This window comes from Callionymus lyra, chromosome 1 (genome assembly GCF_982586985.1).
Source record: "Callionymus lyra chromosome 1, fCalLyr1.hap1.1, whole genome shotgun sequence".
Classification (NCBI taxonomy): Eukaryota; Metazoa; Chordata; class Actinopteri; order Syngnathiformes; family Callionymidae; genus Callionymus; species Callionymus lyra.
The window spans coordinates 100,597-125,463 of record NC_141818.1 but is presented as its reverse complement, the minus strand read 5'-3'; the positions used below and the strand labels follow the sequence as shown (position 1 = coordinate 125,463).

General features: G+C 40.2%; 2 protein-coding genes across 4 annotated transcripts; one reads left to right on the top strand and one right to left on the bottom strand.

The window, feature by feature from the left end:
- Nucleotides 1–42: 42 nt before the first annotated feature.
- tefm (transcription elongation factor, mitochondrial) lies at nucleotides 43–2,224 on the top strand. 2 transcript variants are annotated; one of them, XM_087786648.1, is made up of 5 exons: nucleotides 43–194; nucleotides 421–941; nucleotides 1,222–1,371; nucleotides 1,442–1,620; nucleotides 1,681–2,224. In XM_087786648.1, the coding sequence occupies exons 1-5, from the start codon at nucleotides 152–154 to the stop codon at nucleotides 1,943–1,945; spliced, it is 1,158 nt and encodes a 385-aa protein (XP_087642774.1). In that variant the 5' UTR covers nucleotides 43–151; the 3' UTR covers nucleotides 1,946–2,224. The 2 variants fall into 2 exon arrangements, with proteins under 2 accessions (XP_087642774.1, XP_087642764.1); XM_087786638.1 differs by having other exon boundaries at nucleotides 52–194; nucleotides 1,222–1,620; nucleotides 1,681–1,890.
- Nucleotides 1,960–24,766, bottom strand: atad5b (ATPase family AAA domain containing 5b). 2 transcript variants are annotated; one of them, XM_087786541.1, is made up of 14 exons: nucleotides 24,409–24,766; nucleotides 24,144–24,350; nucleotides 23,103–23,217; nucleotides 22,715–22,788; nucleotides 22,509–22,651; nucleotides 20,797–20,950; nucleotides 13,073–13,317; nucleotides 11,940–12,033; nucleotides 10,483–10,547; nucleotides 5,681–5,819; nucleotides 3,518–3,618; nucleotides 3,324–3,452; nucleotides 2,248–2,783; nucleotides 1,960–2,099 (listed from the first exon to the last, which is right to left on the bottom strand). In XM_087786541.1, exons 1-14 carry the CDS (start codon nucleotides 24,638–24,640, stop codon nucleotides 2,024–2,026), a joined length of 2,310 nt encoding a protein of 769 aa, XP_087642667.1. In that variant the 5' UTR covers nucleotides 24,641–24,766; the 3' UTR covers nucleotides 1,960–2,023. The 2 variants fall into 2 exon arrangements, with proteins under 2 accessions (XP_087642667.1, XP_087642675.1); XM_087786549.1 differs by having other exon boundaries at nucleotides 1,979–2,099; nucleotides 2,263–2,783.
- Between the last annotated feature and the right edge of the window lie 101 nt (nucleotides 24,767–24,867).

The following is a 24,867-nucleotide window of genomic DNA, read 5'->3' as shown; positions in this document are numbered from 1 at the left end:
TGACCACACGGTGGCAGTGTTGCTACAGGCGGAACCATTTCGAGTGTTGGCGCTTGTACGACCCCGGACGGTTAAAGAGGGAGCACAGCAGCAGAAGGAAGGTCGAGTGTTTGTAAAGAATGTGTTAAATATTAATATTTTTGATTTAAACATGTGGCTCGTCAGGCGTTTGCCGTCTTTGGTGACTTCCGGTGGTAAGTCGTTCATTCAAGTGTATGATTTAAACTCTTTAAAGCTCGTGAGGATCAATAAAGTTCTCCTAATATTCAAAGACTACAAACATGGTTGCAGATCATTATTATTTCTAGTTTCATTGTTTGATTATTACAACGAAAATAAACAATACAATCAATAATAATAATCTATGAAAAGTTTTGAACTAAAGCTGTAACGTTGTGATGACGTCACTTCCCTGCACAGGGCGGTTCGTGGGTCAGACTGGCTTGTTTGGGGGTCACAGGGGTCACAGGCACGCCTCTGTACCTGAGCCTCGGTACCTGCAGTGCACCTTCTGCTGGAGGAGTCGTGTCCAGGTGTCCCTCAACCCTCTGAGTGAGTCCTCCTCCGCCTGCAGGGACGCTGACCCGGCTCTGGACCCCTCTCTGGACGTAGACCCCCCTCTGGACAGTGACCCCCCTCTGGACGCCCTCTACACGCCCGAGCAGAGCCGAACCATCCTGCAGCTTCTCAACCACGCGTCGGCGTCGGAGCTGGAGAAGGTGAAGCTGCTTCGAGGACGCCGGTCTGTCAACCTGGTGGACTTCAGGACTGAACACGGACCCTTCAAGACCCTGGAGAGTCTCGTCAACGTTCCTCGGCTGAAGCACAAAAGTGCCGTCGTCATCTTCGACTCCATCCTCAACCCCGTGAAGGACGTCAAGAAGGTCAAGCTGCAGCTGGCCAAGTTTGTGAAGCCAGAGGTGGACAAGTCGTGGCTGGAGGTGAGTCTGAGAACCTCCACGTTCAAGGTCCTTCTGGCATCACCAGGTTAGTCAAGTTAGTGAAGTTAGTCAAGTTCTTTTCCTGGTTTAAAATCTTCACTACTTTCTTTCAATGATCAGAAGAAATAAATGTTGCTTTAATGTTGCTTCAAACCTGAAGGACCTGAACCTCCTCAGAGTCGCTCAACGTTCTCGTAGCTTCTCAACAAACATGAATCCTGGACAAACATTTTTATTTGACTGTAGCTGAGATGTTACTGACTGGACCTCTTCTCCTCAGGACGCCGCCTCCATCGTGTCGCTGGTGTGCGGCACTCACCGGGTGGGCTGGGCTCACGTGGACCGAACCATGACGGTCCAGGACTGGCGAGAACACGAATGTCCTAACTTCCTGAAAGGGACGTACTTGGCGTCTCTGTACCTGCAGGACGTAAGTCGAGCGTCGTCGTCACGAGCCTCCGATGATGATGATGATGAAGGACACGTGTCTCTGTCTCCAGGTGTCCGAGGTCGTGTCTCGGCTTCCTCAAGCAGACTTCTACATCGTCGAGAGGTCCTCCATCTCGTCCCAGAACACGTCTCTGATCCCCATGATGGCCCACATGAGGGTCGTGGAGGCCATTTTGTTCGCTCTGCTGGAGCCCAAGGTCTCTCCGCCGGAGTCCAATGTCGCTCCGAGGTGAGAGAAGAGACGTGATCTTCGTCACGATGGTGGTCCTGGATTCTTCTGCTCTTCCAGGGTCCTCAACATGACGCGGAACGTGGTGGGCCGTCACTTCTCTCTGATGGTGGGCGAGTCCAGGATCAGTGGAGGTCCAACCCTCAGAGCCCTGATGACCGAGTCCAAGACGCAACCGTTTCCTCGGATCCACTTCACGCCGGAGATGCTGCAGCAGCACCGGACGTCCTTCAAGTTCAGCAGCAGAGAAGGAGGCGAGGAGATCTGTGACGCTCTGCTGCAGGCCGTGGCCTTCTACGAGCTGCTCGGGAAACTGTCCAGTTAGAGACAGATGTTCGTCTCTGGTTCTGTCCTGAGGTTCATGGTGCTGGGGTCACGAGGTCAAACATCTGGACACAGGTCATCATCGCAGGAGATCTTTAGCCAGGAGAGCAATATGAGACTTTGGGAGGCCAAGGCTTCTGAGGTAGTTCAGGTAACTGGTGAGAGAAAACCAATGAGTTATAAAATATCAAACATCTTCATAAAATGTTCTCAGGAAGTTCATCTTATTTTAACTTGAGAGTGAAAACATCAAAAGTGTGACCAGACTGTGTGACGAGTCACTCAAAGGTTGTGTCTTCTGACCTCGTGTCTTCTGACCTCGTGTCTTCTGACCTCGTGTCTTCTGACCTCGGTCGCTCTGATCGACGGCTGATCAGACGCAGAAACGACGCGAGGTCGACGCGGGACGATCTTCTGCTTCCCATGATGCCGAGCGTCCGGACGAGGACGTCGAACGTTGAGGAACCTTCTGATCCGACCGAACGCTGAGGCCCAAAACTAAAGCTCAAGTTCTGATCCTGGCTCCACTCGTCCGACCGGTTCTGACCCGACTTCTGCGCGACACGTGTCGCTCGAGTCCAGCAGCCGTGGAACGACAAACCTTCTGCTGTAGCTTTGATGTCCAGGAGGAGGTTTAGACGCTTCCATGTGACCTCGTCTGGTCTCTCACGGCCGGTCCAGACCAGATCCTCTGACCTGCTGGTCCAGACCAGATCCTCCGCCCTGGTCCGGGGTCCAGCAGCATCCAGGCCTGACATGAGCTCCAAGAAACCACTGATCGCTGCCACGAGAGAGTCGGAGGTTCTTGGAGGTTTTGTTCTGGACGATAGTTTCAGCTTCTGAGTGAAGAAATAAATACTTTAAAAATATGTTCAATTGTTCTTCAGTTTGTAGAAAATACTGCATATTTCTACACAGATATACATCAAGATAATATACAAGCAGTACTACAGTAACAATAACATGCAACTTGTCACGTACTACATATAATACACAATTTAACTCGATCATAGGTTCGGTAGAACTTTATTGATCCCTCAGGAGGTCTCCTTCCATATATATATATATATATTCTACTACATCTAGTAGAATATATATATATATATATATATTCTACTACATCTAGTAGAATATATATATATATATATATATATATATATATATATATATATATATATATATGCAGATATCCATAGAAGTACATAATACACATCCAAACTACATAAATATAGCATTTATTTAATGACCATTTTATCAAGACTTCTCTATATTTATCCTCCTCATCCTCAGTTCTATCACTTCCTTCCATGTACTTCAAATACTCTTTTGTATCTTTAAACACATTTTAACTCCAGACTGTTCCATGACCTCGTCCTGACCTTGACCTCGTCTTGACAGACGTTTCCAGGCAGAAGAAGGTCCAGGTTGCAGTAGAGAAGAGGAACGTGTCTCCTCCAGCTCTCGGCCAACAGCGCCACCATCTGGTCCACGAGGGACTCGCTCCAGCTCTGACGAGTCACACGAGAAGTTCTACCTAAACCTGACCCTTGACCCTTGACCCGACGGAACAAACCTCAAGAGCTTCCACCAAGAGGTCTCTGGTGACCAGACCCAGACCCAACATGCTGGCTGAGCACGAGGAGCCGCGAACATCTGCTCGAGTGACGTCCAGGCCTGGAAACATCTGATGTTAATAAACATGAATCAAATCAAGGTCGTCGAGACGAACGTAGAGACGAACACAGACTCGTCCACGGACCCTTCGTCCACGGACCCTTCGTCCACGGACCCTTCGTCCACGGACCCTTCGTCCACGGACCCTTCGTCCACGGACCCTTCGTCCACGGACCCTTCGTCCACGGACCCTTCTTCCACGGACCCTTCTTCCACGGACCCTTCTTCCACGGACCCTTCTTCCACGGACCCTTCTTCCACGGACCCTTCGTCCACGGACCCTTCGTCCACGGACCCTTCGTCCACGGACCCTTCGTCCACGGACCCTTCGTCCACGGACCCTTCGTCCACGGACCCTTCGTCCACGGACCCTTCGTCCACGGACCCTTCGTCCACGGACCCTTCGTCCACGGACCCTTCGTCCACGGACCCTTCGTCCACGGACCCTTCGTCCACGGACCCTTCGTCCACGGACCCTTCGTCCACGGACCCTTCGTCCACGGACCCTTCGTCCACGGACCCTTCGTCCACGGACCCTTCGTCCACGGACCCTTCGTCCACGGACCCTTCGTCCACGGACCCTTCGTCCACGGACCCTTCGTCCACGGACCCTTCGTCCACGGACCCTTCGTCCACGGACCCTTCGTCCACGGACCCCTCGTCCACGGACCCCTCGTCCACGGACCCCTCGTCCACGGACTCTTCGTCCACGGACTCTTCGTCCACGGACTCTTCGTCCACGGACTCTTCGTCCACGGACTCTTCGTCCACGGACTCTTCGTCCACGGACTCTTCGTCCACGGACTCTTCGTCCACGGACCCTTCGTCCACGGACCCTTCGTCCACGGACCCTTCGTCCACGGACCCTTCGTCCACGGACCCTTCGTCCACGGACCCTTCGTCCACGGACCCTTCGTCCACGGACCCTTCGTCCACGGACCCTTCGTCCACGGACCCTTCGTCCACGGACCCTTCGTCCACGGACCCTTCGTCCACGGACCCTTCGTCCACGGACCCTTCGTCCACGGACCCTTCGTCCACGGACCCTTCGTCCACGGACCCTTCGTCCACGGACCCTTCGTCCACGGACCCTTCGTCCACGGACCCTTCGTCCACGGACCCTTCGTCCACGGACCCTTCGTCCACGGACCCTTCGTCCACAGACTCGTCCACGGACCCCTCGTCCACGGACCCCTCGTCCACGGACCCCTCGTCCACGGACTCTTCGTCCACGGACTCTTCGTCCACGGACTCTTCGTCCACGGACTCTTCGTCCACGGACTCTTCGTCCACGGACTCTTCGTCCACGGACTCTTCGTCCACGGACTCTTCGTCCACGGACTCTTCGTCCACGGACTCTTCGTCCACGGACTCTTCGTCCACGGACTCTTCGTCCACGGACTCGTCCACAGACTCTTCGTCCACAGACTCTTCGTCCACAGACTCTTCGTCCACAGACTCTTCGTCCACAGACTCTTCGTCCACAGACTCTTCGTCCACAGACTCTTCGTCCACAGACTCGTCCACAGACTCGTCCACAGACTCGTCCACAGACTCTTCGTCCACAGACTCTTCGTCCACAGACTCTTCGTCCACAGACTCGTCCACAGACTCGTCCACAGACTCTTCGTCCACAGACCCTTCGTCCACAGACTCGTCCACAGACTCGTCCACAGACTCTTCGTCCACAGACTCTTCGTCCACGGACTCGTCCAAAGACTCTTCGTCCACAGACTCGTCCACAGACTCGTCCACAGACTCGTCCACAGACTCGTCCACAGACTCTTCGTCCTCCATCTACTCTGAGGAGACGATGATTAAGAAGCGTTTTAGTGAAAATGTTTCTCTATTTTATCCTAATAATCAAATGTTTTGTCTTTTTGAAAAACCTTCAGAAATGAACACGTTTCACAGTTAAAGTGAAAAAGACGTTAAATATTTGAAACATTTATAACGTCTTGAGCTTCGGATCAGATTCAGCTTCTGAATGAAAACCATTAAAAACAACCTTAAATCTGGTCACTGAGGAGCAACTAAGACATCTTCATCCACATGGACTGACCTTTGACCCACAGCTGCAGCTGAAGCAGACAACGTCGAAGGTCACCGTGAGTCAGGGTCACGAGGCTGATGGCGTCGTCCAAGTCCAACCTCACCTTCTGAGTGAGACACACCAGCTGCAGGAAGCTACAGGTGTGGGCCTAAGGAACATGAGGAACGTCAGGAACGTCATGAACATCAGGAACATCATGAACATCAGGAGAACATCAGGAGAACGTCATGAACGTCATGAACGTCAGGAACGTCAGGAACATCATGAGAACGTCATGAACGTCAGGAACATCATGAACATCAGGAACATCATGAACATCAGGAGAACGTGATGAACGTCAGGAACATCATGAACATCAGGAGAACCAGGAACATCATGAATATCATGAACGTCAGGAACATCATGAACATCATGAACGTCAGGAACATCATGAACATCATGAACATCATGAACATCATGAACATCAGGAACATCATGAACATCATGAACATCATGAACATCAGGAACGTCATGAACATCATGAACGTCATGAACATCAGGAACATCATGAACGTCATGAACATCAGGAACGTCATGAACATCAGGAACATCATGAAGCTCAGGAACATCATGAAGCTCAGGAACATCATGAACATCATGAACGTCATGAACATCATGAACGTCATGAACATCAGGAACATCATGAACGTCATGAACATCATGAACGTCATGAACATCAGGAACATCAGGAACATCATGAACGTCATGAACGTCATGAACGTCAGGAACATCATGAACATCATGAACATCATGAACGTCATGAACATCATGAACGTCAGGAACATCATGAACGTCAGGAACATCATGAAGCTCAGGAACATCATGAACATCAGGAACATCATGAACATCAGGAAGCTCAGGAACATCATGAATATCATGAATATCATGAACATCAGGAACATCATGAAGCTCAGGAACATCATGAAGCTCAGGAACATCAGGAACATCATGAACATCAGGAACATCATGAATATCAGGAACGTCAGGAACATCATGAACATCATGAACGCCAGGAACATCATGAACATCATGAACATCAGGAACGTCATGAACATCATGAACGTCATGAACATCAGGAACATCATGAACGTCATGAACATCAGGAACGTCATGAACATCAGGAACATCATGAAGCTCAGGAACATCATGAAGCTCAGGAACATCATGAACATCATGAACGTCATGAACATCAGGAACGTCATGAACATCATGAACGTCATGAACATCAGGAACGTCATGAACATCAGGAACGTCATGAACATCATGAACGTCATGAACGTCATGAACATCAGGAACATCATGAACATCATGAACGTCATGAACATCATGAACGTCAGGAACATCATGAACGTCAGGAACATCATGAAGCTCAGGAACATCATGAACATCAGGAACATCATGAACATCAGGAAGCTCAGGAACATCAGGAACATCATGAATATCATGAATATCATGAACATCAGGAACATCATGAAGCTCAGGAACATCATGAAGCTCAGGAACATCAGGAACATCATGAACATCAGGAACATCATGAACATCATGAACATCATGAAGCTCAGGAACATCATGAACATCATGAACATCATGAACATCATGAACGTCATGAAAATCAGGAACATCATGAACATCAGGAACATCATGAACATCAGGAACATCATGAACATCATGAACATCATGAACATCATGAAAATCATGAACATCATGAACATCATGAACATCATGAACATCAGGAACATCATGAACATCATGAACATCAGGAACATCATGAACATCATGAACGTCAGGAACATCATGAACGTCAGGAACATCATGAAGCTCAGGAACATCATGAACATCAGGAGCATCATGAACATCAGGAAGCTCAGGAACATCATGAATATTATGAATATCATGAACATCAGGAACATCATGAAGCTCAGGAACATCATGAAGCTCAGGAACATCATGAACATCATGAACATCATGAACATCAGGAACATCATGAACATCATGAACATCATGAAGCTCAGGAACATCATGAACATCATGAACATCAGGAACATCATGAACATCATGAACATCATGAACATCAGGAACATCAGGAACATCATGAACATCATGAACATCAGGAACATCAGGAACGTCAGGAACGTCATGAACGTCATGAACGTCATGAACGTCATGAACATCAGGAACGTCATGAACGTCATGAACATCAGGAACATCATGAACATCATGAACGTCATGAACATCATGAACATCATGAACATCAGGAACTTCAGGAACATCATGAACGTCATGAACATCATGAACATCATGAACGTCATGAACATCAGGAACATCATGAACATCATGAACATCAGGAACATCATGAACGTCATGAACATCATGAACATCATGAACATCAGGAACATCATGAACGTCATGAACATCATGAACATCATGAACATCAGGAACATCATGAACGTCATGAACATCAGGAACATCATGAACATCATGAACATCATGAACGTCATGAACATCATGAACATCATGAACATCAGGAACTTCAGGAACATCATGAACGTCATGAACATCATGAACATCATGAACGTCATGAACATCATGAACGTCAGGAACATCATGAACGTCAGGAACATCATGAAGCTCAGGAACATCATGAACATCAGGAACATCATGAACATCAGGAAGCTCAGGAACATCAGGAACATCATGAATATCATGAATATCATGAACATCAGGAACATCATGAAGCTCAGGAACATCATGAAGTTCAGGAACATCAGGAACATCATGAACATCAGGAACATCATGAACATCATGAACATCATGAACATCAGGAACATCATGAACATCATGAAGCTCAGGAACATCATGAACATCATGAACATCATGAACATCATGAACGTCATGAAAATCAGGAACATCAGGAACATCAGGAACATCATGAACATCAGGAACATCATGAACATCATGAACATCATGAACATCATGAAAATCATGAACATCATGAACATCATGAACATCATGAACATCAGGAACATCATGAACATCATGAACATCATGAACATCAGTAACATCATGAACATCATGAACGTCAGGAACATCATGAACGTCAGGAACATCATGAAGCTCAGGAACATCATGAACATCAGGAACATCATGAACATCAGGAAGCTCAGGAACATCATGAATATTATGAATATCATGAACATCAGGAACATCATGAAGCTCAGGAACATCATGAAGCTCAGGAACATCAGGAACATCATGAACATCATGAACATCATGAACATCAGGAACATCATGAACATCATGAACATCATGAAGCTCAGGAACATCAGGAACATCATGAACATCATGAACATCAGGAACATCATGAACATCATGAACATCATGAACATCAGGAACATCATGAACATCAGGAACATCAGGAACATCATGAACATCATGAACATCAGGAACATCATGAACATCATGAACGTCATGAACATCATGAACATCAGGAACATCATGAACATCAGGAACATCAGGAACGTCATGAACGTCATGAACATCATGAACGTCATGAACATCAGGAACATCATGAACGTCATGAACATCAGGAACATCATGAACATCATGAACATCATGAACGTCATGAACATCATGAACATCATGAACATCAGGAACTTCAGGAACATCATGAACGTCATGAACATCATGAACATCATGAACGTCATGAACATCAGGAACATCATGAACGTCATGAACATCAGGAACATCATGAACGTCATGAACATCATGAACATCATGAACATCAGGAACATCATGAACGTCATGAACATCATGAACATCATGAACATCATGAACGTCATGAACATCATGAACATCATGAACATCAGGAACATCATGAACATCATGAACGTCATGAACATCATGAACATCATGAACATCAGGAACTTCAGGAACATCATGAACGTCATGAACATCATGAACGTCATGAACATCAGGAACATCATGAACGTCATGAACATCAGGAACATCATGAACGTCATGAACATCATGAACATCATGAACATCATGAACATCAGGAACTTCAGGAACATCATGAACGTCATGAACATCATGAACATCATGAACATCAGGAACTTCAGGAACATCATGAACGTCATGAACATCATGAACATCATGAACATCATGAACATCAGGAACATCATGAACGTCAGAGAAAATACATCATACATGTTAGTGAATATTTAACATTTTATATTTTGTTTAATTGAAATGTTGTTATTTATTAATTCATTTTTTTATTGATATATTAAATAGTTTGAGTTTTATTCTACTTATTAAAATATTTAAAAAATAGTATTTATAATAAAACTTACAATTCATTCACTTTGAAAATTAATTCATTTATTAAATTTGAAAACACAAGACTATAAACGCATTAAAGTTTTTAATTAGATCTGAACTTGAGACGATGTTGAGAATATAAATCCATAGAAAATAAAGTTTGTGTACTTCAGATACACACATGTTGTGTACTTCAGATACACACATGTTGTGTACTTCAGATACACACATGTTGTGTACTTCAGATACACACATGTTGTGTACTTCAGATACACACATGTTGTGTACTTCAGATACACAACATGTGTGATACACACATGTTGTGTACTTCAGACGCACACATGTTGTGTACTTCAGATACACACATGTTGTGTACTTCAGATACACACATGTTGTGTACTTCAGATACACATGTTGTGTACTTCAGACGCACACAGTTGTGTTCGACTCACAGTTGACGGGGTTTTGAAAAGTATTTCCTCCAAGTTGCTGCTGAATCTGTCCTTGAACGAAGGATCTGTGACACAATCAATGTGACACATGTCAATCAATGTGACACATGTCAATCAATGTGACACATGTCAATCAATGTGATACATGTCAATCAATGTGACACATGTCAATCAATGTGTTACATGTCAATCAATGTGTTACATGTCAATCAATGTGTTACATGTCAATCAATGTGACACATGTCAATCAATGTGACACATGTCAATCAATGTGTTACATGTCAATCAATGTGACACATGTCAATCAATGTGTTACATGTCAATCAATGTGACACATGTCAATCAATGTGATACATGTCAATCAATGTGTTACATGTCAATCAATGTGACACATGTCAATCAATGTGTTACATGTCAATCAATGTGTTACATGTCAATCAATGTGACACATGTCAATCAATGTGATACATGTCAATCAATGTGTTACATGTCAATCAATGTGACACATGTCAATCAATGTGTTACATGTCAATCAATGTGTTACATGTCAATCAATGTGACACATGTCAATCAATGTGACACATGTCAATCAATGTGTTACATGTCAATCAATGTGACACATGTCAATCAATGTGATACATGTCAATCAATGTGTTACATGTCAATCAATGTGACACATGTCAATCAATGTGTTACATGTCAATCAATGTGTTACATGTCAATCAATGTGACACATGTCAATCAATGTGACACATGTCAATCAATGTGTTACATGTCAATCAATGTGACACATGTCAATCAATGTGACACGTCAATCAATGTGTTACATGTCAATCAATGTGTTACATGTCAATCAATGTGACACATGTCAATCAATGTGTTACATGTCAATCAATGTGACACATGTCAATCAATGTGACACATGTCAATCAATGTGTTACATGTCAATCAATGTGACACATGTCAATCAATGTGTTACATGTCAATCAATGTGTTACATGTCAATCAATGTGACACATGTCAATCAATGTGACACATGTCAATCAATGTGTTACATGTCAATCAATGTGACACATGTCAATCAATGTAATACATGTCAATCAATGTGTTACATGTCAATCAATGTGACACATGTCAATCAATGTGTTACATGTCAATCAATGTGACACATGTCAATCAATGTGTTACATGTCAATCAATGTGACACATGTCAATCAATGTAATACATGTCAATCAATGTGTTACATGTCAATCAATGTGTTACATGTCAATCAATGTGTTACATGTCAATCAATGTGACACATGTCAATCAATGTGACACATTTCAATCAATGTGACACATTTCAATCAATGTGACACATTTCAATCAATGTGACACATATCAATCAATGTGACACATGTCAATCAATGTGACACATGTCAATCAACACTCGACCAGCGAATCACGTGAGACTCACCGTTGCAGGTCAGAACGATCGGCCTCTTCGTCGTCGCCATGAACGTCTGGATCGCGGCGTAGAAACCAACGTCGTCTTCAAACACAACATCCACCTGTGAGACGATGACATCATTGATCACATGATCGTCTTCAAACACATCATTGATCACATGATCATCTTCAAACACATCATTGATCACATGATCGTCTTCAAACACAACATTGATCACATGATCGTCTTCAAACACAACATTGATCACATGATCGTCTTCAAACACATCATTGATCACATGATCGTCTTCAAACACATCATTGATCACATGATCGTCTTCAAACACATCATTGATCACATGATCATCTTCAAACACAACATTGATCACATGATCGTCTTCAAACACAACATTGATCACATGATCGTCTTCAAACACATCATTGATCACATGATCGTCTTCAAACACAACATTGACCACATGATCGTCTTCAAACACATCATTGATCACATGATCGTCTTCAAACAAATCATTGATCACATGATCGTCTTCAAACACATCATTGATCTCATGATCATCTTCAAACACATCATTGATCACATGATCGTCTTCAAACACAACATTGATCACATGATCGTCTTCAAACACATCATTGATCACATGATCATCTTCAAACACAACATTGATCACATGATCGTCTTCAAACACAACATTGATCACATGATCATCTTCAAACAAAACATTGATCACATGATCGTCTTCAAACACAACATTGATCACATGATCGTCTTCAAACACAACATTGATCACATGATCGTCTTCAAACACAACATTGATCACATGATCATCTTCAAACACATCATTGATCAAATGATCGTCTTCAAACACATCATTGATCACATGATCGTCTTCAAACACATCATTGATCACATGATCGTCTTCAAACACATCATTGATCATATGATCGTCTTCAAACACATCATTGATCACATGATCTTCTTCAAACACAACATTGATCACATGATCGTCTTCAAACACAACATTGATCACATGATCGTCTTCAAACACAACATTGATCACATAATCGTCTTCAAACACAACATCCACCTGTGAGACGATGACATCATTGATCACATGATCGATGAACACAACAAAGTTCTACCTCTTCGAAGAGAATGAGAGAAGTTGCTTTCTTCTTCTTCTTCTTCGTCTTCTTCGTCTCAGATTCTTCTGGCGTCTCGTCCTCATGTTCGTCCGTCTCGTCTCGTCCGAAGAACAAATGATCAGCTTTAGCCTTCGACTGGAAGTAGTTTGTCAGAGCGACTCCAGGTGCACGAGAGGTTCCTCTGCCAGTGGAACGGGAAGACTTCGCCGGACGACGGCAGGTCCTACTTTTGATGGTCTTTGCTGTTGGACACAGAACCAGGTTAAAGGTCAACTTTGAAGTGAAGACGATTTATTAATTTTCTGTGACAAACAATTTACATTGTAACATTAATGTGACAAACAAGACGAGTCCATGTGTGTCATGAAGTCTTGACTTCATTTAACATTGAACTCATGAAGTCTTGACTTCATTTAACATTGAACTCATGAAGTCTTGACTTCATTTAACATTGAACTCATGAAATCTTGACTTCATTTAACATTGAACTCATGAAGTCTTGACTTCATTTAACATTAAACTCATGAAGACTTGACTTAATTTAACATTAAACTCATGAAGACTTGACTTCATTTAACATTGAACTCATGAAGTCTTGACTTCATTTAATATTAAACTCATGAAGTCTTGACTTCATTTAACATTGAACTCATGAAGTCTTGACTTCATTTAACATTAAACTCATGAAGACTTGACTTCATTTAACATTAAACTCATGAAGACTTGACTTCATTTAACATTGAACTCATGAAGTCTTGACTTCATTTAATATTAAACTCATGAAGTCTTGACTTCATTTAACATTGAACTCATGAAGTCTTGACTTCATTTAACATTAAACTCATGAAGACTTGACTTCATTTAACATTAAACTCATGAAGACTTGACTTCATTTAACATTGAACTCATGAAGACTTGACTTCATTCAACATTGAACTCATGAAGACTTGACTTCATTCAACATTAAACTCATGAAGACTTGACTTCATTCAACATTGAACTCATGAAGACTTGACTTCATTCAACATTAAACTCATGAAGACTTGACTTCATTCAACATTGAACTCATGAAGACTTGACTTCATTCAACATTGAACTCATGAAGACTTGACTTCATTCAACATTAAACTCATGAAGACTTGACTTCATTCAACATTGAACTCATGAAGACTTGACTTTATTTAACATTGAACTCATGAAGACTTGACTTCATTTAACATTAAACTCATGAAGACTTGACTTCATTCAACATTGAACTCATGAAGTCTTGACTTTATTTAACATTAAACTCATGAAGACTTGACTTCATTTAACATTGAACTCATGAAGACTTGACTTCATTCAACATTAAACTCATGAAGACTTGACTTCATTCAACATTGAACTCATGAAGACTTGACTTTATTTAACATTGAACTCATGAAGACTTGACTTTATTTAACATTAAACTCATGAAGACTTGACTTCATTTAACATTAAACTCATGAAGACTTGACTTCATTCAACATTGAACTCATGAAGTCTTGACTTTATTTAACATTAAACTCATGAAGACTTGACTTCATTTAACATTGAACTCATGAAGACTTGACTTCATTCAACATTAAACTCATGAAGACTTGACTTCATTCAACATTGAACTCATGAAGACTTGACTTTATTTAACATTGAACTCATGAAGACTTGACTTTATTTAACATTAAACTCATGAAGACTTGACTTCATTTAACATTGAACTCATGAAGACTCGACTTCATTTAACATTGAACTCATGAAGACTTGACTTTATTTAACATTAAACTCATGAAGACTTGACTTCATTTAACATTGAACTCATGAAGACTTGACTTTATTTAACATTAAACTCATGAAGACTTGACTTCATTCAACATTGAACTCATGAAGACTTGACTTCATTTAACATTGAACTCATGAAGACTTGACTTCATTTAACATTGAACTCATGAAGACTTGACTTCATTCAACATTGAACTCATGAAGTCTTGACTTTATTTAACATTAAACTCATGAAGACTTGACTTCATTTAACATTGAACTCATGAAGACTTGACTTCATTTAACATTGAACTCATGAAGACTTGACTTTATTTAACATTAAACTCATGAAGACTTGACTTCATTTAACATTAAACTCATGAAGACTTGACTTCATTTAACATTAAACTCATGAAGACTTGACTTCATTCAACATTGAACTCATGAAGACTTGACTTCATTTAACATTGAACTCATGAAGACTTGACTTCATTTAACATTGAACTCATGAAGACTTGACTTCATTCAACATTAAACTCATGAAGACTTGACTTCATTCAACATTGAACTCATGAAGACTTGACTTTATTTAACATTAAACTCATGAAGACTTGACTTCATTCAACATTGAACTCATGAAGACTTGACTTCATTTAACATTGAACTCATGAAGACTTGACTTCATTTAACATTGAACTCATGAAGACTTGACTTCATTCAACATTGAACTCATGAAGACTTGACTTCATTCAACATTGAACTCATGAAGACTTGACTTTATTTAACATTAAACTCATGAAGACTTGACTTCATTTAACATTAAACTCATGAAGACGTGACTTCATTCAACATTGAACTCATGAAGACTTGACTTCATTTAACATTGAACTCATGAAGACTTGACTTCATTCAACATTAAACTCATGAAGACTTGACTTCATTCAACATTGAACTCATGAAGACTTGACTTCATTCAACATTGAACTCATGAAGACTTGACTTCATTCAACATTGAACTCATGAAGACTTGACTTCATTCAACATTGAACTCATGAAGACTTGACTTCATTCAACATTGAACTCATGAAGACTTGACTTCATTCAACATTAAACTCATGAAGACTTGACTTCATTCAACATTGAACTCATGAAGACTTGACTTCATTCAACATTGAACTCATGAAGACTTGACTTCATTCAACATTGAACTCATGAAGACTTGACTTCATTCAACATTGAACTCATGAAGACTTGACTTCATTCAACATTAAACTCATGAAGACTTGACTTCATTCAACATTGAACTCATGAAGACTTGACTTCATTCAACATTAAACTCATGAAGACTTGACTTCATTTAACATTAAACTCATGAAGACTTGACTTCATTCAACATTGAACTCATGAAGACTTGACTTCATTCAACATTAAACTCATGAAGACTTGACTTCATTTAACATTAAACTCATGAAGACTCGACTTCATTTAACATTAAACTCATGAAGACTTGACTTCATTTAACATTAAACTCATGAAGACTTGACTTCATTTAACATTAAACTCATGAAGACTTGACTTCATTCAACATTGAACTCATGAAGACTTGACTTCATTCAACATTAAACTCATGAAGACTTGACTTCATTCAACATTGAACTCATGAAGACTTGACTTCATTCAACATTAAACTCATGAAGACTTGACTTCATTCAACATTGAACTCATGAAGACTTGACTTCATTCAACATTGAACTCATGAAGACTTGACTTCATTCAACATTGAACTCATGAAGACTTGACTTCATTCAACATTGAACTCATGAAGACTTGACTTCATTCAACATTGAACTCATGAAGACTTGACTTCATTCAACATTGAACTCATGAAGTCTTGACTTCATTCAACATTGAACTCATGAAGACTTGACTTCATTTAACATTAAACTCATGAAGACTTGACTTCATTTAACATTGAACTCATGAAGACTTGACTTCATTTAACATTAAACTCATGAAGACTTGACTTCATTCAACATTAAACTCATGAAGTCTTGACTTCATTCAACATTGAACTCATGAAGACTTGACTTCACTCAACATTGAACTCATGAAGACTTGACTTCATTTAACATTGAACTCATGAAGACTTGACTTCATTTAACATTGAACTCATGAAGACTTGACTTCATGAAGACTTGACTTCATTTAACATTAAACTCATGAAGACTCGACTTCATTTAACATTGAACTCATGAAGACTTGACTTTATTTAACATTAAACTCATGAAGACTTGACTTCATTCAACATTGAACTCATGAAGACTTGACTTCATTCAACATTAAACTCATGAAGACTTGACTTCATTCAACATTGAACTCATGAAGACTTGACTTCATTTAACATTGAACTCATGAAGACTTGACTTCATTTAACATTGAACTCATGAAGACTTGACTTCATTTAACATTGAACTCATGAAGACTTGACTTCATTCAACATTGAACTCATGAAGTCTTGACTTTATTTAACATTAAACTCATGAAGACTTGACTTCATTTAACATTGAACTCATGAAGACTTGACTTCATTTAACATTGAACTCATGAAGACTTGACTTTATTTAACATTAAACTCATGAAGACTTGACTTCATTTAACATTAAACTCATGAAGACTTGACTTCATTTAACATTGAACTCATGAAGACTTGACTTTATTTAACATTAAACTCATGAAGACTTGACTTCATTTAACATTAAACTCATGAAGACTTGACTTCATTCAACATTGAACTCATGAAGACTTGACTTCATTTAACATTGAACTCATGAAGACTTGACTTCATTTAACATTGAACTCATGAAGACTTGACTTCATTCAACATTAAACTCATGAAGACTTGACTTCATTCAACATTGAACTCATGAAGACTTGACTTCATTCAACATTAAACTCATGAAGACTTGACTTCATTCAACATTGAACTCATGAAGACTTGACTTCATTCAACATTGAACTCATGAAGACTTGACTTCATTCAACATTAAACTCATGAAGACTTGACTTCATTCAACATTGAACTCATGAAGACTTGACTTCATTCAACATTGAACTCATGAAGACTTGACTTCATTCAACATTGAACTCATGAAGACTTGACTTCATTCAACATTGAACTCATGAAGACTTGACTTCATTCAACATTGAACTCATGAAGACTTGACTTCATTCAACATTGAACTCATGAAGACTTGACTTCATTTAACATTAAACTCATGAAGACTTGACTTCATTCAACATTCAACTCATGAAGACTTGACTTCATTCAACATTGAACTCATGAAGACTTGACTTCATTCAACATTGAACTCATGAAGACTTGACTTCATTTAACATTAAACTCATGAAGACTTGACTTCATTCAACATTGAACTCATGAAGACTTGACTTCATTCAACATTAAACTCATGAAGACTTGACTTCATTCAACATTAAACTCATGAAGACTTGAATTCATTCAACATTGAACTCATGAAGACTTGACTTCATTCAACATTAAACTCATGAAGACTTGACTTCATTTAACATTAAACTCATGAAGACTTGACTTCATTTAACATTAAACTCATGAAGACTTGACTTCATTTAACATTAAACTCATGAAGACTTGACTTCATTCAACATTGAACTCATGAAGACTTGACTTCATTCAACATTGAACTCATGAAGACTTGACTTCATTCAACATTAAACTCATGAAGACTTGACTTCATTCAACATTGAACTCATGAAGACTTGACTTCATTCAACATTAAACTCATGAAGACTTGACTTCATTCAACATTGAACTCATGAAGACTTGACTTCATTCAACATTAAACTCATGAAGACTTGACTTCATTCAACATTGAACTCATGAAGACTTGACTTCATTCAACATTGAACTCATGAAGACTTGACTTCATTCAACATTGAACTCATGAAGTCTTGACTTCATTTAACATTGAACTCATGAAGTCTTGACTTCATTTAACATTAAACTCATGAAGACTTGACTTCATTTAACATTGAACTCATGAAGTCTTGACTTCATTTAACATTTAACTCATGAAGACTTGACTTCATTTAACATTAAACTCATGAAGACTTGACTTCATTCAACATTGAACTCATGAAGACTTGACTTCATTCAACATTGAACTCATGAAGACTTGACTTCATTCAACATTAAACTCATGAAGACTTGACTTCATTCAACATTGAACTCATGAAGACTTGACTTCATTCAACATTGAACTCATGAAGACTTGACTTCATTCAACATTGAACTCATGAAGACTTGACTTCATTCAACATTGAACTCATGAAGACTTGACTTTATTTAACATTAAACTCATGAAGACTTGACTTCATTTAACATTGAACTCATGAAGTCTTGACTTCATTTAACATTTAACTCATGAAGACTTGACTTCATTTAACATTAAACTCATGAAGACTTGACTTCATTCAACATTGAACTCATGAAGACTTGACTTCATTCAACATTGAACTCATGAAGACTTGACTTCATTTAACATTAAACTCATGAAGACTTGACTTCATTCAACATTGAACTCATGAAGACCTGACTTCATTTAACATTGAACTCATGAAGACTTGACTTCATTCAACATTGAACTCATGAAGACTTGACTTCATTCAACATTAAACTCATGAAGACTTGACTTCATTCAACATTGAACTCATGAAGACTTGACTTTATTTAACATTGAACTCATGAAGTCTTGACTTCATTTAACATTAAACTCATGAAGACTTGACTTCATTTAACATTTAACTCATGAAGACTTGACTTCATTTAACATTAAACTCGTGAAGACTTGACTTCATTTAACATTGAACTCATGAAGACTTGACTTCATTTAACATTAAACTCATGAAGACTTGACTTCATTCAACATTAAACTCATGAAGTCTTGACTTAATTTAACATTAAACTCATGAAGACTTGACTTCATTTAACATTGAACTCATGAAGACTTGACTTCATTTAACATTAAACTCATGAAGACTTGACTTCATGAAGACTTGACTTCATTTAACATTAAACTCATGAAGACTTGACTTCATTTAACATTAAACTCATGAAGACTTGACTTCATTTAACATTGAACTCATGAAGACTTGACTTCATTTAACATTAAACTCATGAAGACTTGACTTTATTTAACATTGAACTCATGAAGACTTGACTTCATGAAGACTTGACTTCATTTAACATTGAACTCATGAAGACTTGACTTCATTTAACATTAAACTCATGAAGACTTGACTTCATTTAACATTGAACTCATGAAGACTTGACTTCATTTAACATTAAACTCATGAAGACTTGACTTCATTTAACATTGAACTCATGAAGACTTGACTTCATGAAGACTTGACTTCATTTAACAATAAACTCATGAAGACTTGACTTCATTTAACATTGAACTCATGAAGACTTGACTTCATTTAACATTGAACTCATGAAGACTTGACTTCATTTAACATTGAACTCATGAAGACTTGACTTCATTTAACATTAAACTCATGAAGACTTGACTTCATTTAACATTGAACTCATGAAGACTTGACTTCATTTAACAATAAACTCATGAAGACTTGACTTCATTTAACATTGAACTCATGAAGACTTGACTTCATTTAACATTAAACTCATGAAGACTTGACTTCATTTAACATTGAACTCATGAAGACTTGACTTAATTTAACATTAAACTCATGAAGACTTGACTTCATTTAACATTGAACTCATGAAGTCTTGACTTCATTTAACATTAAACTCATGAAGACTTGACTTCATTTAACATTGAACTCATGAAGACTTGAGCAGAAGAAAGTCTTCTTGAACATGTTATATCTGAGGCGACTACAAACACCTGAGATGATCTCGGAGCAGCTTGTGTTGCTGTAGTTGCTGAAGAACGAAGGTTTCAGACGTTCTGACTCCACCAGGTGAGACTGAGTCGCTTCCGTCAGTCGAGACATCACGTCACGTCCACTGCGTCGAGAAGAACTGTTGACCTCGAACACCTGTGGACACATTGATTGATCAGTGACAGGTACATGTTGACCTCGAACACCTGTGGACACATTGATTGATCAGTGACAGGTACATGTTGACCTGGAACACCTGTGGACACATTGATTGATCAGTGACAGGTACATGTTGACCTGGAACACCTGTGGACACCTTGATTGATCAGTGACAGGTACATGTTGACCTGGAACACCTGTGGACACCTTGATTGATCAGTGACAGGTACATGTTGACCTCAAACACCTGTGGACACCTTGATTGATCAGTGACAGGTACATGTTGACCTGGAACACCTGTGGACACCTTGATTGATCAGTGACAGGTACACGTTGACCTGGAACACCTGTGGACACCTTGATTGATCAGTGACAGGTACATGTTGACCTGGAACACCTGTGGACACCTTGATTGATCAGTGACAGGTACATGTTGACCTGGAACATCTGTGGACACATTGATTGATCAGTGACAGGTACATGTTGACCTCAAACACCTGTGGACACATTGATTGATCAGTGACAGGTACACGTTGACCTGGAACACCTGTGGACACCTTGATTGATCAGTGACAGGTACATGTTGACCTGGAACACCTGCGGACACCTTGATTGATCAGTGACAGGTACATGTTGACCTCAAACACCTGTGGACACCTTGATTGATCAGTGACAGGTACATGTTGACCTGGAACACCTGTGGACACCTTGATTGATCAGTGACAGGTACATGTTGACCTGGAACACCTTTGGACACCTTGATTGATCAGTGACAGGTACATGTTGACCTGGAACACCTGTGGACACCTTGATTGATCAGTGACAGGTACATGTTGACCTCGAACACCTGTGGACACCTTGATTGATCAGTGACAGGTACATGTTGACCTGGAACACCTGTGGACACCTTGATTGATCAGTGACAGGTACATGTTGACCTGGAACACCTGTGGACACCTTGATTGATCAGTGACAGGTACATGTTGACCTCAAACACCTGTGGACACCTTGATTGATCAGTGACAGGTACATGTTGACCTGGAACACCTGTGGACACATTGATTGATCAGTGACAGGTACATGTTGACCTGGAACACCTGTGGACACATTGATTGATCAGTGACAGGTACATGTTGACCTGGAACACCTGTGGACACCTTGATTGATCAGTGGCAGGTACATGTTGACACCTTGATTGATCAGTGACATGATCACTTAAGTATCTATAACAACAACAATGATCATAAATAATAATGACATCATTGTTACATTAAGTTAAACCTGGTTTGTTAATTCAATTATTGATCCATCAAATGTTTTCTATCGTGAACATGACTTCACACGATGATCCTCACGTCAGTCTTTTGTTAACAACGTGATTTTGATCATAGAGATTTGAAAATAAGTGTCGATTCCTTCAATAATTGGGCATCATTGGAGTAAGTAATAGTTATTAGTGAAGAACCTTCTTAGACCCAACTTAACCTATAACCTATTAACCCTAACCTTTCTAACTCTAACCCCATCAGGGATGAAAGACATCAAGGAAACCCACCTTAAAGCCCTGCTCAAGGGCGCAGGCGAGCACCGACGCAGTCTTGCCGACGCCTGCTGGTCCAGTGACTAACATCACGTTGTGAAGCTTCTCTGTCGGATCAGAACCAGCTTCTCCCTGGAAGTCTCCGCTGTCCCACAGACCTGAAGAATCATGGACCAGCTCAGAAGGTTTGTCTCTCCATCATGTCGGAGTAAAGGACATACCAGGACTGCTTTCCTTCTTCTCTCCTCCCTTCTTCTCACGACACTCGGTCCAAAGCTTCCATTTCTTTAACCAACTATGAAGAAAAAACTGATGAGTCAGAATTTATTACATTAGGTTTAACATGACATTTGAAAGAGTCTGAACTAGTACTAACTAGTACTAACTAGTACGACTCAATCAGCCTCAAGAAACTGGAACACTTAGTAAAAAGTAGTAGAAATTAAGTTCATACGTCACCACATGTAGTTTATAAAGTACATGAAATACTTTTGTCAATTGATCAAATAAAAGTAAACTACTTCAATGGTATACTATATAGTAAAACACAAGTAAACTCATCTACTTGAATATACTTGTTTTATCCAAGAAGAATCTTTCACAACTAACCTGTTCATTTTACTGACAGCAGCTTCGTTTCCCATCACTTCACTGCTGCACACAGGACTGAACTTCTCCGTCCAGAGGTCATCTTCAGGAGCTTCTGGAACATCTTCAGGAGCTTCTGAAACACATGGACATCAGTAAAACATCTTCAGGAGCTTCTGAATCACGTCAACATCAGTGGAACATCTTCAGGAGCTTCTGAATCACGTCAACATCAGTAAAACATCTTCAGGAGCTTCTGAAACACATGGACATCAGTGAAACATCTTCAGGAGCTTCTGAATCACGTCAACATCAGTGAAACATCTTCAGGAGCTTCTGAATCACATCAAATCAGTGAAACATCTTCAGGAGCTTCTGAATCACGTCAACATCAGTGAAACATCTTCAGGAGCTTCTGAATCACATCAACATCAGTAAAGCATCTTCAGGAGCTTGTGAATCACATCAACATCAGTGAAACATCTTCAGGAGCTTCTGAATCACATCAACATCATTGGAACATCTTCAGGAGCTTCTGAATCACATCAACATCAGTGGAACATCTTCAGGAGCTTCTGAATCACATGGACATCAGTAAAACATCTTCAGGAGCTTCTGAATCACATCAACATCAGTGGAACATATTCAGGTGCTTCTGAATCACATGGACATCAGTAAAACATCTTCAGGAGCTTATGAAACACATCAACATCTTCAGGAGCTTCTGGAAGCTTGAAAGTGAAACATCTTCAGGAGCTTCTAAAACATCTTCAGGAGCTTCTGAATCACATCAACATCAAACATCTTCAGGAGCTTCTGAATCACATCAACATCAAACATCTTCAGGAGCTTCTAAAACATCTTCAGGAGCTTCTGAAACACATGAACATCAGTGAAACATCTTCAGGTGCTTCTGAAACATCTTCAGGAGCTTCTGAAACACATGAACATCAGTGAAACATCTTCAGGAGCTTCTGAATCACATCAACATCAAACATCTTCAGGAGCTTCTGAATCACATCAACATCATGAAACATCTTCAGTCAAGCGTGTCCTACTCACTGGATGATCCTGGCGTCACGTGACTTGTTCTTGTTGAGATGTTTTCAGATCTTTGTAGCTTCAACTTGTGGGTTCGACTCAATCTGCTGGTTCTGGTCTTGACTTCTGTCAGTTGAGAAGAATCTTCATTCTTGTTGCACCTGAAGCGTTTAGAGAGTCTCTGTGGACCTTCTTCTTCCAGCGTTCTCTTCTTGTCCGAGGGTTGTCCTTCAAGACAGATGTTTGTAAACACATGGTTATTATTTATATTATTATATCTTCTCACCTTCTAACTCTGGTGATCTTCCACACTTGTCCAGCAGGATCTTCAACACTTTATTGGCGGGAAACGTTGGGTTGGATGTTTGGATCTCTGTGAGGACCTCCTGAGTCCAGGACCTCAGTTCAGGGTCAGAACTGTGGATGGAAAATTTGCTGGTTCTGTTAGTTGTTGTTAAATGTTTTCGCGGCATTAAAGTTGCTGCAACTTTGTCCTCGTCGCATGTTCGTGACATCATCAAAGACGCGACATCAGCGCAAGAAACAACAGATTTAAGTTCAGTATTTGAATATGTTTATAAATATAAAGTGACCTGTTGACAAATATCATTAGAATTTAACTTCAATGAAGATGTTTTTATTTATCACTTCCTCTACTTTTCTTCTGCGGATTTGATGCGACTGTGCATCGGTGGAAGAGCGAGTGTCGCCCCCTCTCGACGGAGAGCAGCAGCGCATGAGTCGT

Bases quoted from the DNA above. Each gene is read 5' to 3' on its own strand.
- atad5b (XM_087786541.1), bottom strand. From the start codon at position 24,640: ATGATGTCACGAACATGCGACGAGGACAAAGTTGCAGCAACTTTAATG. The intron at 5,820-10,482 runs GTGAGTCGAACA...CATGTTCCTTAG, and splicing joins TTTTCAAAACCCCGTCAACT to GCCCACACCTGTAGCTTCCT. The intron at 2,784-3,323 runs GTCAGGACGAGG...TTCTTCACTCAG, and splicing joins TCTGTCAAGACGAGGTCAAG to AAGCTGAAACTATCGTCCAG.
- tefm (XM_087786638.1), top strand. From the start codon at position 152: ATGTGGCTCGTCAGGCGTTTGCCGTCTTTGGTGACTTCCGGTG. The intron at 942-1,221 runs GTGAGTCTGAGA...TCTTCTCCTCAG, and splicing joins TGGACAAGTCGTGGCTGGAG to GACGCCGCCTCCATCGTGTC. The intron at 1,621-1,680 runs GTGAGAGAAGAG...CTGCTCTTCCAG, and splicing joins GAGTCCAATGTCGCTCCGAG to GGTCCTCAACATGACGCGGA.